We start from the raw sequence: 27,438 nt of genomic DNA, 5'->3' as shown, positions 1-27,438 counted from the left end.
CACAGTGACCAATCAGATCCTGTAAGGAAGCCCACAAGCAGAGCAGCCCTCCCCAACTGTTGCTGTTCAGCAACTGGTATGGTCTCCAAATAAGGTTGCCAGGTTCATGGCCTGAGACTGATCCTGTATCTTTAGGAGATGAGAAAGTCAGCCAAGTGCAGGTGTTCTGCAACACTGTAATGAGAAAAACGACAAGGTGGAATTCTCCCTTCCCCCTCCACAACTTTTAAAAGGGGAAACTGATGAAATAGTATCTGGATGCACACTTGTGCAGAATATAGTGATGGCTTGTATATAAAAGGGGCAAGACATTCTTTTAAATATCTTGGTCCCAAGCTGTAACATGGCTAATAACTGTTGATAGACATATCTTCAGTGTATTTGTTCAATTCCCATTTAAAGCCATCTTATTATAGAAGTCCAACCCCCTGCTCAATGCAGGAATCCAAATTAGAGCATACCTGACAGGTAGCTGTCCAGCTGCCTCTTGAAGGCCTCCAGCGTTGGGGAGCCCACACTACAGAATTGGTTCCATTGTCATCACTCTGTTAGGATGTTTTTCCTGATGTTCAGTCTAAATCTGGCTTCCTGCAACTTGAGCCCATCTTGTGGCAGCTAATTCCATAAATTAAGTATGCATTGTGTGGTAAACTAAGTTTGTCTGTCCTTCATCTCTTGCTAATCAGTTTCATTGGATGATCTCCAAGTTTGACCATTACAAGGAGGCACGATTTCCCTATCCACTTTCTTCACATTAATTCAATATACCTGGTGTGTCACTTAGCACACCCACAAGGGGGTGCTGCCTCCAGGTCAGCTGCCTGACAGCAGCTGATCTGTGCAGCATCAACAACATCAGCTAGGCAAGCTGGTGGGTAGAAAAGCTGTTGCTGCTGTACTGGGGTGTCAAAGCACTGACAGGCAGGCAGTTGTCAGTAGCCTGGTACAGTACCCTGGCAAGAAAGAGCCAAAAAGCACATTCACACTGGCAGGATGGAAGGCAGGGAGGCCAACAGTGGAGGTTTTTCCATTAGAGTGAATGGGGCACTGCGCCGCCAGCCTCAGTCTGCCCTCAGACAGTCATAGAATCATAGTAGAGTTAGAAGGGGCCTAACAAGGCCATCAAGTCCAACCCCCTGCTCAATGCCTGCTCAGTCCTTGTCCTGCCTGCCTTGTTATTTACAACCTGTCCAGTGAGTGGCTTTGGCTGTCAGCTTCCTTCTCCTTAGTCCCAGTGTTGCCTTTCTAGAAATCAAGTGAAGAGGATGGGGACGATTCCTACCTGAAAATCCCCAAGAATGCCTCCAGACAGTCACTTTTGTGGCAGAGATTCAAGCATATACACCGGCACTGTATGTTTGCACATTTAAAATGGATTAAAGGGCTCTGTCCGCCTTGCACAACAAATCCACTTTAAAATATAAAATAAAACAGGACTTTTTTGGTGCTTGGAACATGATAGGGAAAGGCATTGAAAAAGTGGGGGATAAATTAACAGGGAGATGTATAAACACCCTTCAAGTAATTCAGGATTTTAATTTATTTATTATTCACTCATTCATCATTTTTAACAGCCAGAAAGTCACAAAGCAACTAACAAAAGGTTGAAGTACAAAAATAAAACAAATATCAAGTTAATCAGTTAAAATACAATAATTAATTAACAAGGGTTTTTCTTCCCCATCCAACCAAGATGTGCATAAATGTAGGATGTATATAGAACAGGTGTTTATTGTTGTATAGCTGCCACACAAACAAATCAGAAAGAATAAATAAAAAGTGGATAAAATCCATATAAGCATTATACAAGCAAATGCAGATAAATGCTCAATAAACAGGTGATCTGGAGGGGTCCAAAGTCTGCAGCCTCTTGTCTGGTTCTGAGAAAGGTATAGAACTGGGGGGAGGAGAACCTATGGCCTTCCAGATGTTGGTCCCACTCCCATCAGCCCTAACCTGAATGGCCAGTGTTACAAGGATGGGAGTTGTACTCCAACTGCATCTGGAAGGGCTCCAGGTTCCCCACCTCACTGTAGAGAACTTTAGCAGGCACACTTTATCCTGGATACAATCACACTGAGACTCTGGCTTTAAGAAAACAATAAAGCTTTCATTTATTATAGGAAATAACAGATAGGAAAGGTCCTAGTTCTAGCTAACTATAGCTGGAGATGCAAAGAGACATGCTTGCACTTTCATCTCTTCAGGAGACAGAGATAAAGGAAAGATTCTCTTCTCCCAAGGTGGGATAATGAAGAAGGGAATAGCAGGAAATGAAGTCAGCAACCCCTAAGAGTATCAGTCAAGCACCTGATGGAAGATCAGCAGATGTTAGGTCAAAAAACAGTCCAAGACAGTGTTTGTTCTTCAGCTGTGGGTCCTCAGATGTTGAACTACAACTCCCATTATCCTTGGCCATGGATTATGCTGGCTCGGGCTGATGGGAGTTGTAGTCTGACTACATCTGGGGACCCAAAGTTGAAGAACTGTGGTTTACAAAGCAAAGAGACTCTACCCACCCTTCCCCATGCAAACCCACCAGCCTCTCAATACAAACTGAGTTGCATCCCAATATTTCCAATGGGTGTCACCTCTGTTCTGAGAGGTGCGTAGATGAGGATTCTCCTCAAGATTCAGCAATTCATTCTGACACCTGACACCACCTGGAAAAAGGGCCGGATTGTCTCTCCAGAGAATGAGGCTGAAGAGAAAGTGAAGATCAAATCGTTTGTATCAGCATCAAAAAATTCTACATGGCCTTCTTCATAGTCCAGGGACACCTGGATCTTCCTGAGCTTATGGCTCAAGACCAAAGGGGTCCACTCTGGGGAAGTTAAAGCATATATCTGACGCCAGGATGAATCATGCGTTCTCCTCCCCACAGCCCAGATCCCTTCATTCGGACTAAACCTGAAAATTCCCTTCCTCCTGACAGACTCTCGTGCAACCCCTAAAGCCCACATTGCCCCGTCCTCCTCTTCCACCTCCACCTCCCACCAATGGCTTCCTGAAGTGAAGCTCTCACAGCCCAGCACACAGAATTCCCTATCAAATCTCCTTAGGTTGTTGTCGGGCAGGACCCGGTATCCGTCTTCCCATCTCATGCTTGTCAGATCCTCAGTGAGAACGATGAAAGGATGTGCCGTGTTAGGATCCAGAATCACGTTCACTGCAGGACAAAAGAGAGAGAAAGAAAGAACAGATAGATGGTGAATGGGATTTTTTTTTTTAAAGGATTGGCTTCAGCTGCTGCAGCAAGGAAACCAGGGTCTGTGTGAAAGTGTCTACTTTCCGAGGCACGAGAGAGCTGCTGCCACCCATTTCTCTCTCTTTCCCCCCTTTATTATTATTATTATTATTGTTATTATTATTATTATTATTATTAGATTCATATCTCCCCCTTCCTCCTGGCAGGAGCCCAAGGTGGCAAACAAAAGCACTACCTGTTATCCCAGGACTCTGGATAGATTTTGATGTATCCAAACAACCACTGTTATTTTTATTCTTGACGGAGGGCGAGTACGAGTTAGTCTACCAACGTTGCGGCCTTCACCTTGGGACGCCGTGGCTTCGAACGGCTCTGACCCCGCTGCCGTTGTGCTGTGGCCCGGGCTGTTGTGTTGCGCTCGGGCGGCTTGGGTGCTGCCGTTTCGCCGCTTGCTGCTTGCTGCCGCTTGCTGTTTCGCCGCTTGCTGGTTGCTGCTTGCTGCCGCTTGCTGTCGCCGCGGGGCGTCTTTCGCCGTTGGAGTCGTTGCTCCTTCTTCGGGTCGCTGGCTCTTGGTCGCTGTGGCGTTGCTGCTTCGGGCTGCTGTCATTGTGGGTGCTGTTGTTGCCGCTTGCGCTCTGCTCTGCCCTGTCGTCGTTCGTGTGCTCTCCGCCTTGCTGCGTTGTCGATCATCGTTGCTGTTTGTTGGTTGCTTGGTCGTCTCTACCATCATTGTCTTCGCTGTTCTGTTATCGGAGACGGAGTGGACCGCCGTTTGTTTTGGGACGCGAATGTCAATTTTTCTTATTTTGGGATATTGCTGTGGTTTTGCTCTTTCTGTCCCATCGCCATTGTGTCATCAGTGTGTTGCTGCTATTACGGCCTCTTTAAGAACGGCCAGTGTTGTTAACATAGTTGCGGCACTGAGATTGCAACATTTTAACTCATTGCTGCCACCTGGATGTAATGAATAGGCTTGAATGTGTTTTATGTTTTGTGAATGATTGAGCTGTTAATGTATGTGAGTCTTTAGTTGGAATTGCGTTGTAGTTTTAATATTGTTTGAGTGTATGAGTACATGTTTATTGTATTGTATTATTGATTAAGTGTGTTGATTATTTGGCATGAATGTGATCAGGTGTGTGTGTATTGGTGCTTTTATCTGTTTTAATATGTGCCTGGGAGAGAGTATTATACATCAATCGGGGAGGCCTTCGGGGGCCGCAATTAGCATAGTGACGGGTAATGGGAGGTATGGTGTTGTGAGGAGAGCAGGCCAGGTAAGGGGAACCCGTCCCAGACAAGTAGTGTCTGTGACCCGTTCCGGTTCTCCTCACATCCCCAGGACTGCTGGTTGTCCTAGTCAGCCTTCGGATCTCCATATGCTGTTGTTAAACGCCAGGTCGGTACAGCATAAGATCTCCCTTGTTCATGATTTAATTGTGGACGAGGCGGCCAACCTGGCGTGCATAACCGAGACCTGGGTGGGTGATATGGGAGGAGTTGCCCTTTCCCAGCTTTGCCCACCTGGGTATATGGTTCAGCATTATGGTAGAGCCGAAGGTCGGGGAGGTGGGGTTGCTGTGGTCTATAGGAGTTCTTTCTCACTCACCAAGCACCCTGTACAGGTGACGACTGGTTTGGAGTGTCTCCACCTTGTGCTGGGCCAGAAAGACAGGTTGGGAATTTTGTTGGTGTACCGCCCGCCCTGCTGCTCAACAAATTCCCTAACTGAGCTGACAGAGGTAGTCTCGGAGGTATTGTTGCAGTCCCCTAGACTGTTGGTACTGGGGGACTTCATCGTCCATGCCGAGACTGCTTTATCTGGGGCGGCTCAGGACTTCATGGCGTCCATGACAACCATGGGGCTGTCTCAGTTTGTTACTGGCCCGACGCATGTGTCGGGACATACCCTTGATTTGATCTTCGCCACTGGACATGGAGATGGTGATCTGGTGGTGGGGTGTTTTTCATCTACCCCATTGTCATGGACAGATCACCGCTTGCTGAGGTTTAGGCTTACGGCGACCCTTTCCCTCTGCAAGGGTGGGGGACCTATTAAATTGGTCCGCCCCCGGAGACTAATGGATCCTGAGGGTTTCCAAAGGGCTCTGGGGGATTTTCCGACTGAGAAGACTGGCGCTCCTGTTGAAGCCCTGGTTGAATTGTGGAATACGGAGATGACCCGGGCGGTTGACACGATCGCTCCCATGTGCCCCCTCCTTTGTAGAGCTCATACAGCCCCATGGTATACCTTGGAGCTGAGTGCGATGAAGCAAGAGAGGAGGAGGCTTGAGTGCAGATGGAGGCGGACTCCCGACGAATGCAATTATGCCTTGGTAAGTGCCTGCTCTAAGCGATATACAGCAGCGGTGAGGGCAGCAAAAAAGAGATATTTTGCTGTCAGTATTAAGGCATCACTCTCCCGCCCAGCGGAGCTTTTTAAAACTGTACGAGGGCTTTTACATCTTGGCCCTCAGGATACTATAGACTCATCTGTAGCCCGCTGTGATGAGTTCGCTGGACACTTCCAAAATAAGATCGCTTGCATTCGTCGGGACTTAGATTCCAATATTACAGCAGTTGGATCCAATGAAGCATCCTGATCACGGTCTTGTCCTTTTTTATTGGATGAGTTTCAGTTGGTGCAGCTTGAGGATGTTGACAAGATTCTTGGACTGGTGCGTGCGACCACGTCTGTGCTGGATCCTTGCCCCTCTTGGCTGGTGAAAGCTGGCAGGACCGGAACCGCCGGCTGGGCCAAGGAGGTAATCAATGCCTCTTTGCAAGAGGGAGTGGTCCCTGACTGCCTAAAAGCGGTGGTGGTGAGACCACTCCTGAAAAAAACCTCCTTGGACCCAGATAACTTGAACAATTATAGACCTGTGGCGAATGTTCCGTTCCTGGGCAAGGTTCTGGAACGGGTGGTGGCCGGCCAGCTCCAGGGGCTCTTGGATGACACTGATTATCTCGATCCGTTTCAATCCGGTTTTAGGCCTGGGTTTGGTACCGAAACAGCCTTGGTCGCCCTGTATGATGACCTTTGTCGGGAGAGGGACAGGGGGAGTGTGACCCTGTTGATTCTCCTTGATCTCTCAGCTGCTTTTGATACCATCGACCATGGTATCCTTCTGGGAAGGCTCACGGAGTTGGGGGTATTGCTTGGCAGTGGCTCCGCTCCTACTTGGTGGGTCGTCAACAGAAGGTAGTGCTTGGGGAACACTGCTCGACACCCTGGACTCTCCATTGTGGAGTCCCACAGGGATCGGTCCTGTCCCCCATGCTTTTTAACATCTATATGAAGCCGCTGGGTGTGGTCATCAGGAGTTTTGGAGTGCGTTGTCACCAGTACGCTGATGACACGCAACTCTATTTCTCCTTTTCATCTTCCTCAGGTGAGGCTGTTAACGTACTAAACCGTTGCCTGGCCGCGATAATGGATTGGATGGGAGCTAACAGACTGAAGCTTAATCCAGAAAAGACCGAGACGCTGTTAGTGAGTGCCTTCTCTGCCCAGATGGTGGATGTTCACCCTGTTCTGGATGGGGTTACACTCCCCTTGAAAGAACAGGTTTGTAGCTTGGGAGTTCTTTTTGACTCTTCCCTGTCTCTCGAGGCTCAGATAGCCTCAGTGGCACGGAATGCTTTTTACCATCTTCGATTGGTAGCCCAGCTACGTCCCTATCTGGACAGTGATGACCTCACCTCAGTCGTTCATGCTCTGGTAACTTCTAGATTGGACTACTGCAATGCGCTCTACGTTGGGCTGCCCTTGAAGATAGTTCGGAAACTACAGTTAGTCCAGAATGCAGCGGCCAGATTGTTGACGCGGACCAGAAGGTCTGCTCATATAACACCTGTTCTGGCCCATCTGCACTGGCTTCCTATTTGTTTCCGGGCTAAATTCAAAGTGCTGGTTTTGACCTATAAAGCCTTACACGGCATGGGACCGCAATACCTGGCGGAGCGCCTCTCCCAATATGAAACTACCCGTACACTGCGCTCAACATCTAAGGCCCTCCTCCGAGTACCATCTCATCGAGAAGCTCGGAGGGTGGTGACTAGAAATAGGGCCTTTTCAGTTGTGGCTCCCGAACTATGGAATGGTGTTGTTGATGAGGTGCGCCTGGCGCCGACGCTGCTGTCTTTTTGGCGCCAGGTGAAGACCTTTTTATACTCCCATGCATTTTAAAGTGTACTTTACAGTATTTTAGCATTATTTTGTATTCTTGACGTTGTTTGGTTTTTGTATTGTTTGTCTGTTTTTGGTTTTTGATTCATTGTATTTATTGTATTTATACATTGTACTTGTTTTTATCTTCTATGTACACCGCCCAGAGAGCCTTCGGGCTTAGGGCGGTATATAAATTAAATAAAATAAAAAATAAATAAACTAAAAACACTCTAAAAACATCATAAAAACAAACTTTAAAACACATTAAAACATCTTTAAAAGGTTTCTTAAAAAAAGCTTTCAAAACATCTTCTAAGATTAAAAACATTTTAAAAAGAAGGCTTAAGAACATATTAAACAGCAATTCCAACACAGACGCAGACTGGGATAGGTCTCACCTTAAAAGGATTGTTGAAAGAGGAAGGTCTTCAATAGGCACCAAAAAGACAGCAGAGATGGTGCCTGCCTAATATTAAAGGGGAGGGAATTCCACAGGGCAGGTGCCGCCTTGCCACCCCTTGCCTCACCGTTGATACTGGTGGCGGCCTCATTGGTCTTTTCTTGTTCTGTTTTGCGCTGCAGCAGTGACCGTTAGCTCTCCCTCCTCCCTGCCACCCACTGAGAAAGGACCAGGGAGTAACAGTTCCTCAGAGCAATGCATTCTGGGCAAGGTGGCTGACAGAGCAGGTAGCCAAGAAGTTTTGTTTAAACTTTGGTTGAAATTTTAAGTTCTCAGAGCAAGGTGGTGGTGGTGGGAAGCAGAGCTCTACAGAAGCCTTTTGTGTTCCTTCCTAAGAGCAACACAGCAAGCTGCCTTATACTGAGTCATTGGTCCATCTAGCTCAATATTGGCCTTACTGACTGGCAGCAGCTCTCTAGAGTTTCGGGCAGGGAATCTTTCCCTGTCCTACCTGGAGATGCTGGGGATTGAGTCTGGGGCCTCCTGCATGCATGGTAGATGCTTTATTATCATCATCATCAATTTATCAAATGCACATGGCACTGTACATAAAATAAAACAATCAAGTGTCTATTCGCTGAGTTGGAGGATAAAAAAAGAAGAAAAAGCTTCTCCAGCCTTTATCTCACTGTGTGAGATAAAGGCTGGAGAAGCTTTTGCCAGCTTTCTGTGGGGGTTTGATTTCTGTGAGGGTTTTGCTCAAGGAGAAGAAGCGGCTTTCTGTGGAGTTCTGTTACTGAGTGTTTCTTGTTAGGAGGAAAGTGAAACTGCTTTGTAAGCGTTCATTCCTTAATGTCCGAGTAAAGGACTCTTAAACTATCTCTTGCCTCTGGAGTTTCTTGACTGTCTCAATCTCAAGTGTAAGCTGCGCTGATCACGCAAACATCCGCAAACACCAACAGTGTCTGCCCCAAAAGGTGGACAATCTAAAAATAAAATGAGGACAACAAAGGATGGGAGGGGAAACAAATAGAGGACAAAGCAAGGACTGCAAATACATGTCCTGTAGGTATACAAATGATAAAAATAAAAAACCTAAACCAAAATTCCAAAGCTTTGGAAAAAAGCAAGGTTTTTAGATAAGACTTAAAAACTGAAACGGAGGGAGCAGTTTGCAAGTGGTCCGGGAGACAATTCCAGGAATATGGAGCAGCAAGAGAAAATGGATGTAGTTGAACTAAAGAGCAAACCACCCTGGGATGGGTAAGAAGCACAAAGTTTGAGGGGCGGAGATCCCCAGCACGGCTATAATGAGAAATGAGGAGCCAGATCATGTAAAGCTTTAAAAGTTAAAACAAGAAGCTTGTACTGACTCTTGAAATAAACAGCAAGCCAATTACTTTAAAAACATAATGGAACTGTTGCGCAATTTCCCCAGGTGTAAATGGCTTGTGACAATGCTATTCTCGCCTGTATAAATTGCTCTAGCTAGCCATTTGCTTGTTGTTGTTATGTGCATTCAAGTCAATTACGACTTATGGCGACCCTATGAATCAGTGACCTCGAAGAGCATCTGTCATGAACCACCCTGTTCAGATCTTGTAAGTTCAGGTCTGTGGCTTCCTTTATGGAATCAATCCATCTCTTGTTTGGCCTTCCTCTTCTTCTACTCCCTTCTGTTTTTCCCAGCATTATTGTCTTTTCTAGTGAATCATGTCTTCTCATGATGTGTCCAAAGTAGGATAATCTCAGTTTCATCCATTTGCTAGTTTGCTCTAATCATTCCCTTCTCTATGATCTGTCTCTTCTCTCTAGAAATCAGCTCTATCAATTTAATCCTCCCCTTTCCAATACTACTGCCTTTATGTCAGTGTCTTCCCACACACACCCCCATTGCCTCTGGGGAGCAGGAATCACAGTTCGGGGTTCAGAGAGGGAGGATTTAACCCTGTCCCCCACATACACACACACCACGGTCCCAACGAAAACTGCTCCTTCCACAACATTCGGAGCTGACTACCCACGTGACTGCAGAATGTGGTTTGGACTCCAGAAGTCTGGAAGCAGAGTTGCTATTCCACTTGCAATTGAAAGTAGTGATTGTGGGCTGCTAAAATTTTAAATGTTCTTAATGTTTTTAGAAGTACTTAGTTGTTTTTGAATGTTAAATAAGGGTTTTTTACTGCTATGGTGTTTGTCACCCTGGTCTTCTTTGGGAGGAAAGGCAGGAAAGAAATAATTCTTATTGTACTACTACTACTATTATTATTATTTGATTTATATCCTACCTTTCCTCCCAGCAGGAGCCTATTACTACATTATTATTATTATTATTATTATTATTATTAAAGAGAGGAGTGTGGAATCGCCTGCCAGATGCAACCAGCTATTTGAGCCTTCCTTGCCCATCAAGAGTTTCTCATCTCCTTCAGTTTCTTGCTAAGAGTTACCTTTGCTCCGCGTTTCCTTCAGCGGCCCTGTTTATGTGGAAGAAAATGTGACAAATTTAAAGCCAGACCAACATACTTGTAGCATATATGTCACTTTATGTTGTAAAAAAGGAGCTCTCATGTAATATGATATTGTTTGAGACAAGTACAGTAATTAGGAACACAGGAAGCAGCCTTGTACCAAATCAAACTGTTAGTTCATCTAACCCAATATTGTTGACACTGACTGTCAGCGGTTCTCCCGGACTGGCAGGGTTTCAAACAGGAGTCTCTCCTGTCCCCGTCTGTAGATGCCGGGGACTGAACATGTGGGCTTCTGCATGCAAAGCATGTGCTTTACCACTGAGCTATGGCCCTTCCTCAAACATAAGTAGCGCTATATTGAATTAATTAATTTTGGGGGTGGGGGTTGAATGTGGCTTCCAAGAGTTAAAAGAGGGCTCCTCCCACCTTCCTTCATCAAAGTTTTGCTTCCCATTCAGTGTCACAAAATTACCTTTGTTCAGTGCTTCCTCCAAAGACTCTGTTGAGGGGAAGAAAAATTGATAAATTTACTCAGACACTGCATACAGCAGTATGTCATTCACAAAATCATATTAATCAGAGTGAGCAACCATGCATTTCTAAAACTGCCCCTATATGTACCAATTCACACAGGGGTAGCCAATGTGGTGCCCTCCATAAGAACACAAGAAGAGCCTGCTGGATCAGGCCAGTGGCCCATCTAGTCCAGCATCCTGTTCTCACAGTGACCAATCAGTTGCCCCCATGGGAAGCCCACAAGCAGGACCTGAGTGCAAAGAGCTCTCTCCCTGTTGCAGGCGCCAAAACGTGGCATATACCTGCCAAGTCTGATCCTGGGAGGCCCTAATCAATACTCTCAAGACCAAGGATTGGCACTTTAATCAGATTCTTTATTCAAAGACCAGCAATTGCTTGCAGAACCACACAGAGATAAAGTCTCAGTGTAAGTCCCCCGAATGCCTCCACGCAGGGGGTATATATACCCTTAATGACGTAAATCGATGACACAACTGTTACACAGTCCAACAACAAAAGGCATATGTATAGGAATAATGTTGGCATCAGCAATTCTATATCTAGACATCCTCATGTCAAAACAACTTTCTTTCCCACAAAGTAACCATTTCCCTGAATACCTACACCCCATTTCCTAACTGCATCTTGGCAAGCACCGCAGTTCTTACTTCCTTTATGAGCCTTGCAGAAGCAGTTTCAGCAGTTCTATTAATAATCTTGCTATTTTGCTAGAACCAGAGGCCTAGTCAGTTTTGGGAGCCCACAGAAGCATGAACCAAATATTTCATAAAAAGCTTCCACCTATGGGGGCAGAGCATAGCTATCATGGCAAGTAACCACTGACAGCCTTTTCCTCCATGAATTTGTCTAATCCTCTTTTAAATCCATCCAAGTTCTGCTTCAGAGTCCAACTCCCATCAGCCCCAGCGAGCATGGGCAACGGTCAGGGGTGATGGGAACTGTAATCCAACAACATCTGGAGAGCACCACATTGGCTATTCCCAATTTAGCATATGCAAATTTTATTCAAACCTGGATTGTCCTAAAACAAGAGGCAAGGATTTTTTCATGAGGATGTTTTTTTTTAAAAAAATTGCAAATTGCTGAAGAAATGTGGAGAACTGAATTTAAGACTGGAGAAATGAGAAATGGAAAAAGCGGAAACTGACAGATCTTTCCACTCCTAGTCCAGATCACCTGAACATTCCATCTGCTAGTCGGTCGTGACAGTTACAAGATGACAATTAAGTTGCTGTCTTGCTAGCTTGATGTTTATGTTCTTTCCCCCTCTTTGTTATAAAATTGTTGTTCATAAACATTTCTTGTTTGTACCTCAGCTGCGTGTTCATATTTTTCTGCCAACAGTGGCCACAGGTGAGCTCACTGGTGCCACACTGTTGACCCCTGGTATAGGGGTCCCTCCTTCAGGTATTGGGTCCCAGATAGGGATGCTAGATAATTTTTAGGAATTGCCATGATTTGCATGTTCGAGCCCAGGAATGGAAATCACACAAGTGAATTCAAATGGTATTTGCTAAGAACATTTAATTAGTTATTTTAATTAATTACATTAATTTTGGCCACTGTGCATAGCAAGAAGAAGAATGTAGGTTTTGGCAGAAGCTGAGCTGTAGCAGAATGGAAACAGTGCTGATTGCGACTAATCCAGGATGGAACAGAAATCACTGCCTCCTTATATCCCTAGTCCCAGACCATTTAGGGTTTTAAACATAAGCACCAGCACCTTGAATTCGGCTCAAAAGCAAATAGGTCTTTAACAGTCAAAGCTAATACTGTGAACTGAGCCTGGGGATAGATTAGCAACCAATGAAGTTGACAAAGAATCCGTACAATGTGTAATCTGTATAACCTGTGGATTTAAGACACAACTCAGGCAGCCACATTTTTTGCCAGCTGAAGTATCCAGACTGTCTTGACAGGCAGACTCATGTAAGGTAAATTGCATGGATCCAATCTGGAAGTGACTTGAACACAAACGGCTGAGGCCAGCAGGGGCGCTTTATCTGTGCAGCATGGGCCTTACTTGTGAGGAAGCACCCAGCTGGAAGGAACACTTACTCACAAACAGGCCTACTGGCAGAGAATGGAGGTAAGGAGGGGCAGGACAAGAGATTCAGTACAACAGCCGTTGCCAACCTGGTGCTTTCCAGCTGTTTTGGACTGCAGCTCCCATTGGTCTCAGCAAGCCATGCGCCAGGGTGGGGGAAGGCTGCGTGAGATATCTATTTATTTATTTTATTTCTTACCCACCCTTCACCATAGGGTCCCAGGGCGAGTTACTGCAATGTAAAACTACAACATTAAAAACAGGTAAGACCATTTACAGGCAGAAGAACACAGTGGAAAAAGAGTGGTTGTAGGCTGAATCCATGGCGTAGGGTGGATCCTCCGTAACTGGAAACTTTGATAAGGGAGGGTACTGAAATCGAAGACAACCTGAGCCCCATTGTAGAAATGGGCAGAGGGGACGAAGTCGGATGGCAGCTCCAGGAACACTGCAGAGAAAGCCGGTCCACCCTTACCAAGGCACTCACTGTCCATGCAACCCACCTGGAAATGGAATACTCCCAGAGACTTGGATCCATCCCCCTCCTAGAGCTGTTCCCCAAATACCTTCAAATTTTTCCATGACTTTTTTGAGAACCAGGCTTTTCTGAGAGTAGCTTCTGAGTCCTTCCTCTGGCCCGGAAAAAATTTCCACCACCTTCCTCAGTTGCCCCTCCTGACACCTGGAAGGATGAGGAAAAATAGGTTTCAAGAATGGTTAAAATGCCCTAGCCCCCTGAAAACCTGCAGCGCAGGGACAGAGAGCCTGTGGTTACAGATGGAAGGATATGTCAATTTTGAGACTCTCATTTTCTAAATTTTCCAACGTTAAATTCAATTCCTACAGCTGATCGCGCTACAAGAAAACATTTGCATTTTTTTAATCATCCAGAATATTTTAGTCTGAATTTCCTAAAATAAACACATTTTTGTATGTAGTTTTGACTAACGTATATATTTTTGAAGCAATTTCTCCAAATATAATGGATTTTTGTATGCTATTTTCACTAATATTTCCATACGCATTTTCCCCTAATAGTTGCATTTTCGTAAATATTCTTTGGTTGGAGAACTGGATTGCAAAATTCAGTTACAGGCAAACTTTCAAGGATGCTGTGTTTTGATTCTCATATTGTTTTGGAAAGCGCAAATTTGATGACTGTTTTTTATTCCAAACTGAATCAAATTTCTCCCCCAGTCCAACCTATGGCCCTACAGATGTTGTTGGACTCCAACTCCCATCAGCCCCAGCCAGCCTGGCCAGCGGTCCGAGATGATGGGAGCTGGAGTCCAACAACAATAGAAGGGGCACAGGTTCCCCATCCCTGTTGCAATATGGAATGGCAGGCTGGATACTTACTCACTCATAGAAAGATTCCTTAATCAATCATCTTGGGGCAGAAGTTCTAATCCCAAAATGATGTTTGTTTTTGTGTAAACAGGTACTGCTAAAAAAATCTGCACTTCTTTTCCTTCTGACCTCAGCATTTACAATTCTGCCTCCCTCTCTCAAACATGTATGCATGTTGCTGAAACGCATGATTATCACATCATGCACCTGATGAAGCAGACTGCAATCCATGAAAGCTTATGCTGTAATAAATTTGTTTGCCTTTAAGACGGCACAAGACCCTTTATTGTTTTTGCTGCAAAAGATTAATTATGATTCTCTGCAAGGAAGCTGCTTGTGAACCAGCACCCTGCAGAATCAATGGCTCTGGGCAACAGCTGTTGAGGGGAGGCATCAGTTCTGTTGGGTGCAGGGTGCTCCTTTGCAAACAGCTTCCCTGCAGAGAATCCTAATTAAACACCAGACCTGCCCCCAAACTAATTCGGGACCAGATCTGGGGTTAAGCGGGTGGTCCTTGCGTCAGTTGGGACTGGGTCTGCCTGATGGGTGGGGAGATTGGATCAGGGCCCTGGGGTGAATCAAGGGTGGGGAGGGCACTGTGCACAGTCCTAGCATCTAGCTTTCCTCAAGAAACTGATGGATATCAGACGTTAAGGGCCTGGGCAGTTCCCACTGTGCACAGGAAATTTAATTTCAGGCTCCTTCATACTGTCCCCCAGAATAAACAGCTTCTAATGCAGGTCTAGGGAATGTGCAGCTTTCCAGATGTTGTTGGACTCCCAACTCCCATCAACCCCAGGCAGCATGGCCAACGGTCACGGCAGTTTTAATCCAGCCATATCCGGAGGACCACAAGTTCTTCATTCCTGGTCTAATGATTGATTGCACAGATGTTGCGGCCCTATTTTGCAGTTTGTTTCAAAAGGGATTGAAGTTTCCTGAAGTTTTATTTCCAGGAAAAAGAAAACCAGGAGAAATAGAAAGGGGAGAGAAAAAGAGCCACCTACCTGCTCAAAGTGCATTTGATGTCCTGAAAGAAAAACAGAAATGGCTCTCAGGGGCAGAGACAAAACACATGCTGGGCTACTTCGATTGGGGATTCCCTTTTCCCTTCCTTGTCTGGGGGAAAACAATCATTACTCATTGGAAATATTTATTTATTATTTGATTTATATCCCACCCTTCCTCCTAGTAGGTGCCCAGGGCAGCAAACAAAAGCACTAAAAACACTTTAAAACACAATAAAAACAGACTTTAAAATATATTAAAACAAAACATCTTTAAAACATTTTAAAAAAGGCTTTAAAAATATCTTTCTTTAAAAAAAGAAAAGGTTTAAAAACATGTTAAAAATATGTCTTCTTTACTCCCAAATAACTGGGAGTTGTCATTGTCTTAAGTCTCACCTGTAGGAATTCACTAGCTGGCTGCTGACATTTCCCCTCCATCTCTGCGATCAGCCCACCCAGACAGGAAGACTCCTCTGAGAGGCTGGTGACATTGTCTTTCCATCTCTTCTCAATCTCTCTCTGCAGATCTTCTAGCTGGGCCAACCAACGGCGCTCATTTTCCTTCAGAAACTTCTGCATTTGCTTAAAAGCAAACCTGACACCGTGTTTCTCTGCTCCTACCTGTGTCTAGATGGGGGGAGGACCAAAGAAATTGGGAAAAGGGCAGAAGTCAACCATGAGACTCCGTCATTGGGTTCTAATTCTATCCAGTGCTGTGCTGATCCACTTGTGCAACACACTTCTCTTAGCAGAACAGAAATTCCCTTTCCGCCCCCCTGCAGCTCTCATTACCCTCACAATCTGGTCCAAGGTGTTGAGGAACCCTCCAAAGCAGACTTTGGGGGCACATGGGGGAAGAAAGGAAGGATACAACCCATTCAAATCAGCAAGAGCCTGTCACTGCAGCAATGAATGAATTTGGCACATAATGCTTCTTTTTCTCTTGGGAGTACTGAAGATAGGGCTGTTTCCACAAGATCCTTACCCACTTTTTCTCTTAGGTGTTTGCCGGACATGCTTCAACACCCTGCTCCCTTTCCCCCAAAAAACATTTATCTATGATAGTTAAACTACCATTTGTTTTGACTTGCATACTGAATCATTCAATCATTTGAAAAGACCAAGAGGTTTGGGAACGTTCTGAATGTGACGTGGAATGCGTATGCGATAACCTGTTTTTGGCCAACTGGAATTCAGTGTGTGGGCCTATTTCTGACACTTTTCTCATGTGGCAATCTGTTCACATGGGGGAGAAGTGGCCATGTGCCTGTTCCATCCCAAATCTAAGGCATTTAGGGGAAGGGTGTGGATCCAGGTGTGGTCAATGCATCATTGCAGGAGGGAATGGTTCCAGCTGCCCTGAAAGAGGTGGTGATCCAACCGCTCCTGAAAAAGCCCACCCTGGACCCATTGGTCTGCAACAATTACTTACTGTTTGCAAATACCCCCTTTTTAGGGAACGTGATTGAGAGGGTTGTGGCACAGCAATTGCAGGTACTCTTGGATGAAACAGATCATCTTGACCCATCCCAGTCTGGGTTCAGGCCTGGTTATGTTTTTGGCCAACTGGTTGCCGGCCAGCTCCAGGCGCTCTTGGATGAAACCGATTATCTAGATCCGTTTCAATCCGGTTTCAGGCCCGGTTTTGGCACCGAAACAGCCTTGGTCGCCCTGTATGATGACCTTTGTCGGGAGAGGGACAGGGGGAGTGTGACTCTGTTGATTCTCCTTGATCTCTCAGCGGCGTTTGATACCATCAACCATGGTATCCTTCTGGGGAGACTCGCGGAGTTGGGTGTCAGGGGCACTGCTTGGCAGTGGTTCCGCTCCTACTTCGCGGACCGTCACCAGAAGGTAGTGCTTGGGGAACATCACTCGACACCATGGACTCTCCATTGTGGAGTCCCTCAGGGGTCGGTCTTGTCCCCCATGCTTTTCAACATCTACATGCAGCCGCTGGGTGTGGTCATCAGGAGTTTTGGAGTGCGTTGCCATCAATATGCTGATGACACACAGCTCTATTTCTCCTTTTCATCTTCTTCAGGTGAGTCTGTTGATGTGCTGAACCGTTGCCTGACCGCGATAATGGACTGGATGAGAGCTAATAAACTGAGACTCAATCCAGACAAGACCGAGACACTGCTGGTGAACGCCTTCCCTGCTCAGATGGTGGATGTTCACCCTGTTCTGGATGGGGTTACACTCCCCCTGAAAGAACAGGTACGTAGTTTGGGGGTTCTTTTCGATTCTTCCTTGTCTCTCGAGGCCCAAGTGGCCTCGGTGGCATGGAATGCATTTTACCATCTTCGTCTGGTAGCCCAACTACGCCCGTATCTGGACAGGGACGACCTCGCCTCCGTTGTTCATGCTCTGGTAACTTCAAGATTGGATTACTGTAATGCGCTCTACGTAGGGCTGCCCTTGAAGACAGTTCGGAAGCTTCAGCTGGTGCAGAACGCGGCTGCCAGACTATTGACGAGGACCAGTCGGTCTTCGCATATAACACCTATTCTGGCGCGTCTGCACTGGCTTCCTATTTGCTTCCGGGCGAGATTCAAGGTGCTGGTTTTGACCTATAAAGCCTTACACGGCGTGGGACCTCAATACCTTGTGGAACGCCTCTCTCGCTATGAACCTACCCGTTCACTTCGTTCAGAATCTAAGGCCCTTCTCCGGGTACCAGCTCATCGGGAAGTCCGGAGGGTGGTTACTAGATCTAGGGCCTTTTCTGTGGTGGCCCCTGAGTTGTGGAACAGCCTCCCTGAAGAGGTACGCCTGGCGCCTACACTTCTATCTTTCCGGCGCCAGGTAAAGACTTTTTTATGCTCCCAGGCATTTTAATCTTTTAATTTTCTTAATCTTTCTACTTTTAACATGTATCCTTCTTAATTTGTGTTGTATTTTGTTTTTGTTGTGCTTTCTGTTGTTTGTTTGTACATGTTTTTGTGATTTTTTACTATGATATATTGTATTATATCTTGTTTGTTCACCGCCCTGAGAGCTATTCTGCTAAGGGCGGTATATAAATTGAAATAATAAATAAATAAAATAAATATGGGACTGAATTGGCCTTGGTCACCCTGATGGATGACCTTTATTGGGAAAAGGACAGGGGGAGTGTGACCCTGTTACTCTTACTTGATCTCTCAGCAGCTTTTGATACCGTTGACCCTGGTATCCTTCTGGGTCAACTTGGTGAGATGGGTATCGGAGGCACTGTTTTACAGTGGTTCTGATTCTATGGTAGGGCCCCACTCATACAGCAGGTTCCATTCCAGGCCCCCGCCGAAAAGTGAAAACTGCCAAAAAGTGGGGCCCTACTCAGCTGTAGTGCATGACCTCCCCACCCTACAGCTGATCGCACGCTACAGCTGATCCCTGTCAGCTATAGTGTGCAATCCACTGGAGATCCCGGCCCTCCATGTGACAACCTTTCAAGTCCTTGAACAGTGATATATCTTCCCTCAGCCTTCTCTTCTCAAGGCTAAACATGCCCAGTTCTTTCAGCCTCTCCTCATAGGGCTTTGTTTCCAGTCCCCTGACCATCAACGGAACTTGAAAGGTTAATAGCTACAGAAGCTGAGATAAGACAACAGCTGTACTTGATTAAGGGCAAGAAACCGCTCAGTCATCCTGAGTGCTGGAGCAATAAAGCAGCACAGTGTTAATGCTGCTGCTCTCTTTCCTACACCCACGGACTGCTCTGTATGAATGCCGCAGCCTGATAAGGACTGGTCGTGCTGCTGGGAAAACGAAAGTAAGACGAATGCACAAAGAATCTCTCGGCGGCTACTGTGAGAATTCTGTAAATAGACTTCGACTGTATGTTTTTGTTAGCAACACTGTTTGCTGGTCTTCTGTTTATTGTGTGCCACGTCTGAGTAAACGACTGCTTATAGCACAGATACGTGTATCCTGACTCTTTGTGGGAAAAGAGGTTTTCAAAACCGTAACACCTTGTTGCCCTCCTCTGAACCTATTCCAGTCTGTCTGCATCCTTCTTGAAGTGCGGTGTCCAGAACTGGATGCAGTACTCAAGACGAGGCCTTGAGTCAGTCAGGATCAGTGATCTGAACATAAATGTGGACATGCTTTGGCCTGATTAATGCCATTCTTCCCTCTCAAAACATGTACGTAGTAAAGGGGAGGGGAACTTGCTGCTATCCGAGCTGTGATTTAGTGCAATATAAATGCAAGCTGATAACTGCGGCAACGTATTTGTGGTCTTGCTTCATTAGCATATGCCAACAATGGTATACAACCTCCTATATATGATCTTATGAAATATTTTAGTACTTGGATCTTTAGTAGGAAATCTTATTTTATTCTTTTCAGATTTTGTATCTTTGAGCTTTGGATGTTAGAATTATTTTATAAGCCCTTTTGGAGAATCAATCCAAGCCTGCAGGTCACTTGATCTCTCACCACAGTTAGGTAGCAATGGAAAACTTGCTGCTGAATGTGTGAACTGACTGCTGGGTTGCATGGGGCCCAAAAAGCGATATATAAATAAACCAGAGTGAATGAGTGAGTGAGTGAGTGAGCGAGGGAATGAATAAATGAATTTGGAATGAATGAATGAATGAATGGATTCATTCAGGCATGGGGACCTTTGGGCCAAAAAGCAGTATATAAATAAACAAATGAATGCATGAATTCTGAATGAATTCTCTGTAGCCCTAGCACTCATCCACACTCGCAAGGCATCATTCAGCACTAGAGCTGTCAAGTTATGAACTTGCCTGTGTGGGCCAGCATGTAAGACACCAAGGAACAAGATGTGCTCACAGTGAACACTAACATGTCTGTGGTCTCCCCAGGAGTCTCCTAGTTCATTCTCTTTCTCCAGAACAGCAAATGCCTACCAAACATTTCTGCTTCTTCTGCTCTTCTACCAGCTTCCGTTGCACAATATTCTCTCTCTTTTTCTGCAAGGGCTGCATTTGGGCCTGGATTTTTTCCTACACAAACAGGAGAAAGTCAGCCAACCCAACATTTGCCAGCAATGGTCCTAGAAAGCTTTATCTGATTGGATGGACTATAGATGGCCAACTCCAAAGGATGGCCCGGTGGGGCCCTGGCTGAGGGCTCCACGGCCCAAAGGGCCCCCTGAAGGGCCCCTGGTTATGGTGGGGGAGTAGTGTTCCTCTTCCACGGCAGGCTCCCTGCCATGGATCGCAGGGAGGGAGCTGCCTGTCCGCTCGATCACTCTCCCCACCTGCCCATTCCCCTGCCCGCTCACTCGCCCTCCCCCACCCGCTCGCTCGCTCGCCCTCCCCCACCCGCTCGCTCGCCCTCCCCCACCCGCTCGCTCGCTCGCCCTCCCCCACCCGCTCGCTCGCTCGCCCTCCCCCACCCGCTCGCTCGCTCGCCCTCCCCCACCCGCTCGCTCGCCCTCCCCACCCGCTCACCCTGTCCCCCATCACACTGGCCACGCCTGCTGACCCTGCCTCTTCTCTGACCAATGGTGAGTTGGAACACATCTGTCAAACCATGTTAGGCCTGGGGTCCAAGGGATTTTAGTGCCTGAGACACAGGACGAGAGGGCATCACCATCTTGTATATTCCAGGTACAAAAGCCAATTGAAAAGGCAGCTGAATCTTACTTTGACCCTTGGAATGAGACAGCAGCCTCCACTGGACCCGAGGGCGACAGGCTAGCTTAAGGAACCTGCAAGGCAGGCCTCCCCTCCCCCTCCCTGTTCTACCAACACCCTGCCCACTGCCATCTGAGGCAGCTGCTTCACTCTGTTTAATGGTCAGGGTGGCCTTGGCCCCTTTTCCCAATAAAGCCCAGATGTCTGTGGTCCCAACCCCTATCTGATGAGCACGGTCCTGTCCTATTCAGCCTTTTACCTTTGTTTCTGTTTCCATTCCTTACTCATCTGCTATACCTGGAGAGACATCACTGCCATAGTGATAGCAGAGTATAAAACAAACATACTTCAGCTGAAGGTAGGGTGGACTAATGAAAGAGAGGACAGGACCCCTGCACCTTTACTAGTTGGGCAGCAGAGGGAACATAACATAAAATGGACTGCCTTCAAGTCGATTCCGACTTATGGCAACCCTATGAATAGAATTTTCATGGTAAGCAGTATTCAAGCATCACCTTGTAGTGGTGAGTGGGCTTTCGTGTTCCAATGAACCCTGTGAGCAATGACGTCGGGAGTCATGTACTCTCAGCAGGGTCACCCATGGTGGTAAGGTCAAGGGAGAGGAACCAGACAAAGAACGATCCAAGAAAGTCCTCAACGGCAGAACAGGCGGAGGATAACAATGTGTACGTTACAACGGCTGTGAAGGCAGATGAAGGCTGCAGCAGATAAAGGACTTCCAATCGTCATGGTACCCATGCCATTGGATCAAAGACTTTTTCTGTCAAGATTGTGTGTTGATCGTCATGCACCGATCTCCCCACATAAAACAAATTCACACACAGGCGTCTTCCATAACAAAAGTCCCATGGCGATTGGCAAATGGCGACGGGGGCAGGACTGTGAAATCCAGAAGCTCCAAGTCATGGTCTGGGTACATCAGCGGTGGATACAGATTCAGACGGATCCATTGTTAAAGACTATATTTTGGAAGACAATCTTACTCGATCACAAGTGATCGCCAAGAAGAACCACTGCCTTCCTCTGAGGCTGAAAGGCAGTGACTGGCCCAAGTCACCCAGTGAGCTTCATGGCTATGTGGGGATTTGAACCCTGGTTTCTCAGGTCGTAGTCCAACACCTTAACCACTACACCACACTGGCTTTCAACATAACATAATCTTAACATAACATAAGGACATAAGAAAAGTCTTGCTGAATTGGCCAAAGGCTCATCCAATGTCCTGTTTTCACAGTGGCCAACCACATGCCTCTGGGACATGCATGAGTGGCACAGGGCTCTTTTCACTTGTGACTCACAGCAATTTGTGTTCAGAGGCAAACAGCCCTCAATAGTGGAAGCAGAACACAGTAGCCACTGACAGCCTTACCCTCCATGAATTTGTCTAATCCTCATTCAAAGCCATCCAAGTCGGTGGCCATCACTACCTCTTGTGGGAACAAATTTCACTGCGGAGTATTGGCTAGAGTGTTGGACTGTTAGCTGGGAGACCAGGGTTTGAATCCCCACTCAGTCATGTGGCTGACTAGGTGACCTTGGGCCAGTCACTGTCTCTCAGCCTAACCTACCTCACAGAGTTGTTGCGAGGATAAAATGGAGTGGGGAGAAGCATGCACACCACCTTGAACTCCTTGGAGAAAAGGTGGGATAGAAATGCAAGAAATAAATGATCAACAACTTAACTCCTTTTGCCTGTCCTGAATCTTCTAACATTCAGCTTTGTTGGATGGCCCTGGGTTCTAGTATGATAAGAGAGGGAGAAAAAAGTCTCTCTGTCCACCTGGACACTCTAATCGTGGTGATTCCTTACCTTATACTCCCGGGCTGCCTCTTCTACAGGAACAACATCATGATCTCTGTGGTCCTTGGATCTGTTGCAGACAACACAGATGAGGGCCTGATCATCCTTGCAAAAGAGTTTCATGGGCTCCCTACATACTCCTGCCTTGTCTTCAACATTTTTCTCCTCCTCGATTTTCCTGATTATTTCAACAATATTTGCCAGTTTTTGGTTTCGCCTGAGATTCTTATGCTTAATCGTCGCTCTGCACTGAGGGCAAGATGCCAGCCTGCCATTCGCCCTCCCCCAGCATCTCTTCAGGCAGCCTCGGCAGAAATTGTGATCGCAGTCTGTGGTCACTGGATCTCTGAAGTACTCCAGGCAGATGGAACAAGTCACTTCTTCGCAGAGGTCCTTCTCAGGGTGCTCAGCTGCCATGGCTGCCTCTCTCTCTCTCTCTGCAAAGCAACAGCCTTGGTTTCGTTTTTGATTGCACTTAACGACAGGAAGATTACTTTCCTGGCTCTGCGTCAAGGAAGGGTAAACCTTGGAACAAACAAGACTATAGTCATGGCACTGAGGACAACAAAGGAAAGCTCAGTGTTCATGATGTTCTCCCCCACCTTTGTCTTTATTATGGGTTGGGCGATGCAATGGTTCCTTTTGCTTTCAATGAAGTTCCTTCTCTTCCCATCCCTCCTTTGATTCTTTTAAAGGAGTCACAAGTCTGCCCCTTTTCCCAAGAAATGGAGACATATGACCGAAAGCTTTCCACAACTCCTCTCTTTCCTCCTCAACAAAAGCATCAGTCCCCCATCTCCAAGGCCAGGAAAAACAGAAAAGAGGGATGTCTTATAGAAGAGTAGAGCTGGAAGGGGCCTAAAAGGCCCCCGAGTCCAACCCCCTGCTCAGTGCAGGAATCCAACTTACAAGCTAATGCTAGAAGCCTCAGAGCCAAGTTGGGTGAACCGGAGTGTCTGATAAAGAGGTAAAATTTCTAGACACCCTAAATGACTGTGCCCTAGGACACCAGAGGGGCTGCAACTGTGGATTTAATTTTAAGTGGCACCCAGAACCTGGCACGAGATGTAAGCCTTGTCAAACTGATTGGTAGCAGTGACCATTGCTCTATTAAATTAAACATATATGTAAACAGGCAATTGCCAAGAAAATCCAACACAGTTACTTTAACTTCAAAAGCGGAAACGACCCAAAAATGAAGGAATTGGTAAAAAGAAAGTTGGAAAGCAAAGCCCAGAAGGTCAAATCACTCCAAAATGCTCGGGAGTTGCTTTTAAAACACAGTATTGGAAGCTTAGCTGGGGAGTATTCCACAGATCAGGAAAGGTACCATTAAGGCGAAGAGGATGCTGTCTCTGTTGTCTTTGTCTGTATTAATCCCCAGCCTGCTCTTTTTATCTCATTTTATATGGATTCATTGTATAAACACAGCAACAACAATGAAAAGAAAACCACCACGAGACAACCAAGGATCATTCTGTCCTGAAATGGGTCTGGAAGCAGGGGTGTTGCTAGATACTTAAAGGCAGGCACAGCTCCAGTGGGCAACCTGGTTGGGCACTGGCCAAGGGCCCCTGCTGCTGAGAGGGGTCCCTGCTACTAGGGCTGTTCTGCGGTCCGTGCTAGCATCAGGTCGCTAAGCACGTGTCCAGTGACCCAATGCTGAGGTAGATCACGGAGCTGCAGCCACCCTCCCAGGCATCCCCACCCTGCTACCAGCATGGGCCGGCTGTGCAACTTCCTACGGCACTACAGTATTGTGTCAGTGTACTGCACGTGCATGCTTCCCATCACTGAAGATGGCAGGGGCATCGACATGCCACCACTATCTTGGGTGATGGCAGACGTGTGCACACAGCATGCTAATCCATGACGCAGCCAGGCCTATTTAAGCCCCCGGCAGTAGTGCTTCCACCACCGCTGAGAGCCCCTGCAGTCTGGTGCTGGCCCTGCTTAAAGGATTCAGGAGAACTAAGGATGAGCAAATCTGTCAATTTCAGTTTCTCTCCATGTCTCATTTTTCCAATCTTAACATCAGTTCTTACTTCCGCAGCAGTTTGCATATTTTTAAAAAACTATCTTCTCATGAAAGGTTGCCAGCACTTTAGAGCAAGTTTCTCCTAAAATACACATTTTTGTATGCAATTTTGCCCAGCATATACATTTTTGCAAAGCCATTTTCACTAAGCTAATGTATTTTCGTATGCAATCTTCACTAATATATGCATTTTTGTACACGTTACAAAATTCAAAATTTCAAAGGATGCTTTCATTTCAGTTTGCAAAATTGTTTTAGGATATGTGAATTAAGGTTTGTTTTTAAGTGCAAGCGAAATGATTTTTTTTTCACTAAAGCATGTGGTAGTATAAATTTGTGCATGGTAAAGCACCTGGTTTGCATGCAGAAGGTCCCAGGTTCAATCCCAGACATCTCTAGGCCAGGCAGAGATTCCTGAAGAGAACCCTGGAGAGCCACGGCCAGTCAATGTCGTCAAGCCTGCGTTTGATGGGCCAATGGTCTGACTTAGCAGCTTTCTATGTCCTTAAAGGTGCCACCACTCTTTGCTATTTTTGCTCCAACAGACAGATATGGGTGGTGCTGCAACTTTGCAGTATGTGTGTTAGGACATATCTTGGGTGCTTGCATTAGCACATGTCATATTCACAGCTCGCGTCTCACGGGCGCTGCCTTCTGCTTCAAGAGATAACCGTACTTCCTCATGCAAAACAGAGTGAAACTATGGAAATTTTTTCCATGGGAGGCACTGATGGCCACCAACTTGGATGGCTTTAAAAGAGGATTAGACAAACCCACAGAGGATGATTGCTCTCCCCACTGAACTGGAATTCAGTCTCTGACAGCGGAAGTAGAACATAGATATCACGGCTAGTAGGCCTCAATAAGAATAGACGGGCCCTGTTGGATCAGGCCAGCGGCCCATCTAGTTCAACATCCTGTTCTCCCTGTGGCCAGCCAGATGTCTCTTCTGGCACGTCTGCAAGCAGGACCTGAGTGCAACAGCACTCTCCCCCTCTTGCAGTTCCAGCAACTGGCGTAACTGTTTACCCCACCCTTTAAATGGTACAAAAATGACCAGTCAAGTTTCAGCCCAGCACTAGTTTTGAAAGAATCATTTCATTATAAATAATTTAAAAGGAAGGTAGATAAGCATTATTTTCTTCCTGTTAGGGCTCCACAAAAACCCATATACAGGTTGCAGCAATAACAAAGCCCGAATCTGCTGAATTTCTCTCACACAGGCAGGCAGCCTAGGGATGGGGGAGGAATCCATTTGGTCTGCTTTTCACAGTGGACTGTCCCGATCCGATGCTCCTGAAATTGCTTGCAGATAAGAACAGTAATACCCAGTCAGATGACACACTTCTTCAGATATTGCAAATCATTTTTGGTGTGCAAAAAAGTATGCACAAAAATACACGTTATACAGAGGACGAGTATATAACGTGTACTTCACAGGTGAATTTATTGAAAAACATTGAAAAATCTGTATTGTTTTGGAGTATTGGCAAAATTAAATTACACTTGCAGAGTTTAGCTGAGTGTAGCTTGCTCAGCGTTCTGTGCAGTGTTACTGTGTGCAATTCACCTGACAGAAAGCAAGCTTTTACCTTGCTTAGAATCACTGAGATTTAAGGTAGAAACTGACTCACTGTTTTGCTAGTTCCAGTGCGACTCCACCTCTCTTCTGAAAATGGGGACATGCAAAGCTAGCGAAACTGTCTTTTTACTGTAAAACCTGTGGGAGCAGCTTCAAAAAGATTTTGCAACTGATCACCAGATCAACCTGTTCCCCCTCGAGGTGTGGCTAATGGAAACACTTTGCTCCAGTGACTAGTGTGTTTACAGCCTTAGCTTTGGTTTCAAGATTAAGATGAGACTTTATTAATAGAAATATATACTTGATAGGAAAGGCTCTAGTTCTGCCAAACTAACCAAGTTGGAGGCATAATGGCCAAGCTTAGTCATTGCCCCCATGCTAGAGGAGAGAGGCAAAGGGAATATGTCTCCTCTTCCTTGCCTGGTCTGAGAAGGAGGAAAAAAAGCATGGAACTGAGGTCAGCACCCTGAGAGTATCAGTTTACAATGGAAGAAAGACCAGTAGAGGAAATCAGGTAGGGATAGACAGTCTAGCCAGCTAGAGGACTCTCTCTCTATCTCCCCTTAAGAATGCAAATGGAACCAAACAAGAGTTGCTCTTGTCACACTTCCAACATATTTTATATTAAATGTGTGCACAAAATGAGCACAGTGGAATGGAGCAACATATAATGAACAGAATGGACCTATGACTGAGCGCTAGCAAAACCAAAAGGGCATGGAATTAGCTGCTCAGCCCATCATTAAGGTAGCAATGTGTTTAAAGAAAGTGTGGGGAACCTTTGCCCTCCAGAGGTTACAGTACTACAGCTCCCATCATCCTTGGTTATTGGCCATGCTTGCTGAGGCTGATGGGAGTTGTACTACAGCAACCTCTGAAGGGCCAAAGGTTCCCCATACCTGCTTTAAAGGCATAGGATTGACATGCCCAATTCTTCAATCTATAGCTTCTAACCTTTCCGGCTTTATTTGCATTTTTTGCCAATAGAGGAATCTAAGATCCGCAACCAGAAAATCCTGCTTGAAAACTTAAGAACGTAGCCCTTTGTCTGGCTCCTTTGCAGCCTTAGTGGATGTTCAGTCGTGCCTACAACTCCCATCAGTTCTGACCACTGGCCACGCTGGCTGGGGATGACGGGGGCTTGAGTCCAGCATTCGAGGAAGGTTGTGTCACCTTCTTTTAGGAAAGCAGGACCAGAGCTT

At 46.2% G+C, this 27,438-nt stretch overlaps 2 protein-coding genes across 3 annotated transcripts in view; both read right to left on the bottom strand.

Moving 5' to 3' along the window:
• Positions 1-1,533: 1,533 nt before the first annotated feature.
• Positions 1,534-27,413, bottom strand: LOC133380991 (zinc finger protein RFP-like). 2 transcript variants are annotated; one of them, XM_061619311.1, is made up of 9 exons: positions 25,007-25,378; positions 22,626-23,141; positions 20,063-20,158; positions 15,594-15,824; positions 15,195-15,217; positions 13,404-13,519; positions 10,726-10,752; positions 10,230-10,256; positions 1,534-3,169 (listed from the first exon to the last, which is right to left on the bottom strand). In XM_061619311.1, the coding sequence occupies exons 2-9, from the start codon at positions 23,031-23,033 to the stop codon at positions 2,634-2,636; spliced, it is 1,464 nt and encodes a 487-aa protein (XP_061475295.1). In that variant the 5' UTR covers positions 23,034-23,141; positions 25,007-25,378; the 3' UTR covers positions 1,534-2,633. The 2 variants fall into 2 exon arrangements, with proteins under 2 accessions (XP_061475295.1, XP_061475296.1); XM_061619312.1 differs by lacking the exons at positions 1,534-3,169; positions 25,007-25,378 and adding exons at positions 8,503-8,765; positions 26,289-27,413.
• Positions 26,615-27,438, bottom strand: part of LOC133378853 (E3 ubiquitin-protein ligase TRIM39-like) — a 32,930-nt gene continuing 32,106 nt past the window's right edge. The window contains exon 7 of the mRNA XM_061613466.1: positions 26,615-26,661. Coding sequence (XP_061469450.1) covers positions 26,615-26,661 — 47 coding nt within the window. The remainder of the gene's footprint in view (positions 26,662-27,438) is intronic.

Source organism: Rhineura floridana, chromosome 3 (genome assembly GCF_030035675.1).
Source record: "Rhineura floridana isolate rRhiFlo1 chromosome 3, rRhiFlo1.hap2, whole genome shotgun sequence".
NCBI classification, from domain to species: Eukaryota; Metazoa; Chordata; class Lepidosauria; order Squamata; family Rhineuridae; genus Rhineura; species Rhineura floridana.
The sequence above is the reverse complement of the archived record's forward strand: the minus strand, read 5'-3'. Positions and strand labels throughout refer to the sequence as shown.

Coding starts and splice junctions, on each gene's coding strand:
- LOC133380991 (XM_061619311.1), bottom strand. CDS start 23,033: ATGGCAGCTGAGCACCCTGAGAAGGACCTCTGCGAAGAAGTGACTTGT. Junction 13,520..15,194: donor ATCAAATGCACTTTGAGCAG/GTAGGTGGCTCT, acceptor TCATCCTTCCAG/GTGTCAGGAGGGGCAACTGA. Junction 10,257..10,725: donor GGAGGAAGCACTGAACAAAG/GTAATTTTGTGA, acceptor CCACATAAACAG/GGCCGCTGAAGGAAACGCGG.